Source organism: Triticum aestivum, chromosome 1D (assembly GCF_018294505.1).
Source record: "Triticum aestivum cultivar Chinese Spring chromosome 1D, IWGSC CS RefSeq v2.1, whole genome shotgun sequence".
Taxonomy (NCBI): Eukaryota; Viridiplantae; Streptophyta; class Magnoliopsida; order Poales; family Poaceae; genus Triticum; species Triticum aestivum.
The window spans coordinates 287,353,416-287,357,339 of NC_057796.1; the positions used below are offsets into that span (position 1 = coordinate 287,353,416).

At 42.3% G+C, this 3,924-nt stretch overlaps 1 protein-coding gene across 2 annotated transcripts; it reads left to right on the forward strand.

The window, feature by feature from the left end:
• Positions 1-436: 436 nt before the first annotated feature.
• LOC123181515 (putative E3 ubiquitin-protein ligase RING1a) lies at positions 437-3,316 on the forward strand. 2 transcript variants are annotated; one of them, XM_044593793.1, is made up of 6 exons: positions 437-769; positions 1,164-1,220; positions 1,859-2,100; positions 2,292-2,420; positions 2,529-2,588; positions 2,887-3,316. In XM_044593793.1, exons 1-6 carry the CDS (start codon positions 541-543, stop codon positions 3,055-3,057), a joined length of 888 nt encoding a protein of 295 aa, XP_044449728.1. In that variant the 5' UTR covers positions 437-540; the 3' UTR covers positions 3,058-3,316. The 2 variants fall into 2 exon arrangements, with proteins under 2 accessions (XP_044449728.1, XP_044449729.1); XM_044593794.1 differs by having other exon boundaries at positions 444-769; positions 1,871-2,100.
• The last annotated feature ends 608 nt before the right edge of the window (positions 3,317-3,924 follow it).

The following is a 3,924-nucleotide window of genomic DNA, read 5'->3' on the forward strand; positions in this document are numbered from 1 at the left end:
AGGGTCACTTAGGGGAAAAGACAAATGTATTAGTTACATCCGAAATCAGATCAAAGGTAATCATCTTTTTTTTTTGATGACATTGTCGGGGAAACATCTTTGCTACCCTAGATAGGTGCCTAGAATTTTTGTTTTATTTTTTTACTTTGTTTCGTATTTTGATCCGTACTGCCACGCTGCCTATACATATTTAGAAGTGTACAAGCATTTAAAAATGGTTCATTCCAATTTTGAAAGTGATCACACATTTTTTGTAAAAAAAAGAAGAAACCAAAACAAAATAGTAATAATAAATAATAAAAAAGAAAAACAAGTAGAAAAACACGACACAGGAAGGAAGCAGAGCGCTGTACACCCAACCGGGGAAGGGAAACCCCAGGCGGTCCAAAAAGAGGAACTGGCGTATGACCTAGATCGAACGGCTTGGGCTTCTCTGCGCCTACACAGCCCTCCCTCCGACGCTGTCTTCTGCTTCGTCCAGCATAACCCCCAAAACCACCTCACCCGAGAGAACAGGAGGCGGCGGCGGCATCGGGCGAGATGATCAAGAGGCGCTTCTTCAGGCAAGACCACGGCGACAATAGCGCCTCCTCGTCATCCTCCTCGTCGGGGTCAGATTCGGACCGTGACCCCGCGGAAGAAGAGGTCTCGGAGGAGGAAGTAGAAGGGGAGCAAGAACAAGTAAAAGAAGAAGAAGATGATGATGAAGCGGAGGTGGAGTCGGGGGAAGAACAGGAAAAGGAAGTAGAGGAGCAGGCCGAAGATGAGGGTGAGCTCTTCTTTGTTACTACTATCTATTATTGGTGCCATTTACATGCGCTGTTCAGGTCATTCTCCATGCGTCATGCGTAGCCGATTTGTTTGTACTAGTGAATATGCTCACTTTGATTCCATGGATATATTCGACCTGCACTATTGCTTCATATACTGAGTATGCAACTCTTAGAGGGTGATGTCATATTAAAACCATCGGAGTAGAGTAATCATCATTTGCTGTTGTTAATTTGCTCTGTCCGGCCAAAGCCTCAGTATCTGTTTAATATTCTTGCATGGTATATCTGCTGCACGTAGTTGGTTTTGATGGTTCACGAATCACTATAATACATTAATGTGCAAATATTGTAATGTGTTCTTTTTTCTCATTGGTTGCTCCTGTCTATCAGGTTCTGGATACCAAAGTGAGGACAGCTCTGGACATCATGTTGATAGTCCTTGTGCAGGTATTCTTTGTTTCGCTTTCATGCCCCCTTCAATTTGGATTAGGAGAGATTGCATTTTTTGATAGAAAGGAGGTTCAAAGAAAGCTGTCATCTGGGCTAAATTACGCTCTCTCTTGTAGTGAAGTGGCTAACACTGTCTGTGATTACATACCTGGACACTTCTGTCTTCCGTATTATATTCTGTTGTACGAGATGTTTGGAGTTAATTACTGTCGTGGTCCGTAGCATCGCCCTTTTTCTTGCCTTCCCAGATGTTTCACCAGCTTGTTTAGTGTCATTGAGGCTTGAGGGACCTTTTGTTTTTGAACTTAGGAATACTAGCCTTTTAATGTCATCTCACAGAACTACATTCATGCTAAGAGAAGTGCAATTGTCTTCCTATACTGCCTTCACCTTATTGTTTGGCAACTAAGAACTGCTCTGTGTTACCTTAGGATGTTACCAATGGGATCTAAGTTTACTAGTCAATGACCGTAGGGTGTGGAATTTGGTCTCAGTATACTGTGGTGGGGAATTGGAGGATTGAACATAGAGTTAGACAACCACAATGTGAAGTATCATTACCTAAACATACCATGTAATGTTTCAATATGAGCATGATCGAACTCTCTGCAAGCAACTTTAATTAGTAACTATAGGTTTACTTTCAGATGAGAACAGCAGTCTGGTGTATGAACAATACCAAGCAATCAGTTTGCCTGTTAAGAAAGCATCAAGTGGCGATGCTGATTCTGCCAAAGGTGCTGTTAACAAGGATGACACTGTTGGGGTCGATTTCAATAACTACATTCTGAAGTGCAAATCTGTGTATAAGTGCAAGCTTTGTCCCAGAATCATGTGCTTAAGTGAGGAGATGGTCAGGGTACATCTTGAATCAAAGGTATGTAATTCAGAAGAAAGCTACTATAATGTTTCCCACCTGTTAGACGTCAACTGAAGAAGGCTTGCTGTTGTACATATAAGACAATGATAAGAGTTGCCTCTCTTTGTTGAAAATTGATAAGAGTTACTTGCTGTCACTTGTGAATGCTACTGTTGCCACATTTGTTCATTTTATTTTGTCTATTTTAGAGACATGCTCGATCAAAGAAACTACTGGGAGAAGGTAGGCTTAAGATGGTGCTCAACAGTGATGGTGAGCTGGAGGAAGAGGCAGAGACACATGCTGAACGACATGCCCGAACTATAGCTCTTGCCCAGGTGTTGGCACTGGTTGAAATTACTGGTTTCGTGCGACAGAAATGTTTTCTAAATCTGGATTTGTATTTCATATGGAATTTAATCTGTTTATACCTGCTAAATGTTCAGCAAGTACAAAAGCCCAAGAAGGATTCAGGCAGGCAGCGACAAAATCGGAGAAGACAGAAGGTATGGGATCACATCCTCCATAGTTGTATTAGCATCTAGGCACAATACACATCGAAGGCTTTTAGGCACCATATTAAAAGGCAGACTGGACTGCGCTGAAATGATCTCCAGCAGCATGTCATCATGGAGGTTACAGAATAATCCGTTTTTTTTGGCGAACGGATAATCTGATATTCATTTTTTTGAGAAACCACAATAGTCCAATTTTGTTTGTCCTGTATTGGTCTTAGTTCTTGAAGTTGCTTGGTGCTTCGGCACCCAGTATCCTGACATTCTTTGCACTGGTTGTTTCTTACAGAGGTCGCAGAATCGTCTCAAGGACAAAGATCAGAGACACAACTCTGGAACGGAAGGTGCAAGGCCGAACAATCGAACTACTGATAAGAAAATGCCGAATCTTGAAACTGCTGCTAAGAAAATGCCGAATCTTGAAACTGCTGCTAAGAAAAGGCGCAAGACTGAAAAATAAGTGGGTGCTGCATAAATATTTCTTGCGCGTTATTTCTTCCTATGTTGTTGTAATTTTTAGGAGCTTTCTGTGGTTTTACTGTTTCTCTTTTGCCTTCCTTTTTTATCCAAGTGTAGTTCATGAAAGCTGAGAGATTAAATTGAAAGGAAAGGCGACAACTAGAAAGTGGACATCTAATCGTGCATGCAACATGTTTGCTACTCCCGAGTAATTTGTAGGGTTTTGACACGGTTGAAGTTTCACCCTCGTATCCTCCTCACGATTTTTGTGTTGCTTTGGTTCTTCATGCCTGCTTTTGGTCTTCGTGTTGCAGTTATTTGTTGGGGGAAGGCATTCTCGGCATGAGCTTACATGCTCATGGTTGAATAGAAAACAGAACTACTTAGTTCTTTTTTTATTACGGAAAACATGTTTATGTCTTCTAAATGTGTGCAAAATTTTGTGAAGAGTGGAATATATTTTGAGCTTTGGAGTTCTCGTTAGGAGACTTTAGGGTCAGTGGTATAACAACAACACCCCTGACCCCCAACCACTGGTTCGGGTGCATGGGTGTCCAAAGTGGGGAACCCCTCATTGAAGCCTTCACGTATGGTGAATGGCCAACCAAGCTTCATAGATGTGGGCAAAGAATAACGAGAGCATGTTGATGATACTTGACACCGTCGGTAGTACTGATAGGGCGTGGGCGAGTCCGGAAGTACCAGAGGGGATAGCATAGCGAGAGCATGTTGATGTTGATGATACTTGGTACTGATAGGGTGTGGGCGAGTCCGGTAGTACCAGAGGGGATAGCATATGAGGTGGATGAATGGAGATTGTTCTGTCTCTACTATCCTGTAGATCCCGCCTTATAAAGTGGGACAAGAC

Coding starts and splice junctions, on each gene's coding strand:
- LOC123181515 (XM_044593793.1), top strand. CDS start 541: ATGATCAAGAGGCGCTTCTTCAGGCAAGACCACGGCGACAATAGCGCC. Junction 1,221..1,858: donor TGTTGATAGTCCTTGTGCAG/GTATTCTTTGTT, acceptor TAGTAACTATAG/GTTTACTTTCAGATGAGAAC. Junction 2,589..2,886: donor AAAATCGGAGAAGACAGAAG/GTATGGGATCAC, acceptor TGTTTCTTACAG/AGGTCGCAGAATCGTCTCAA.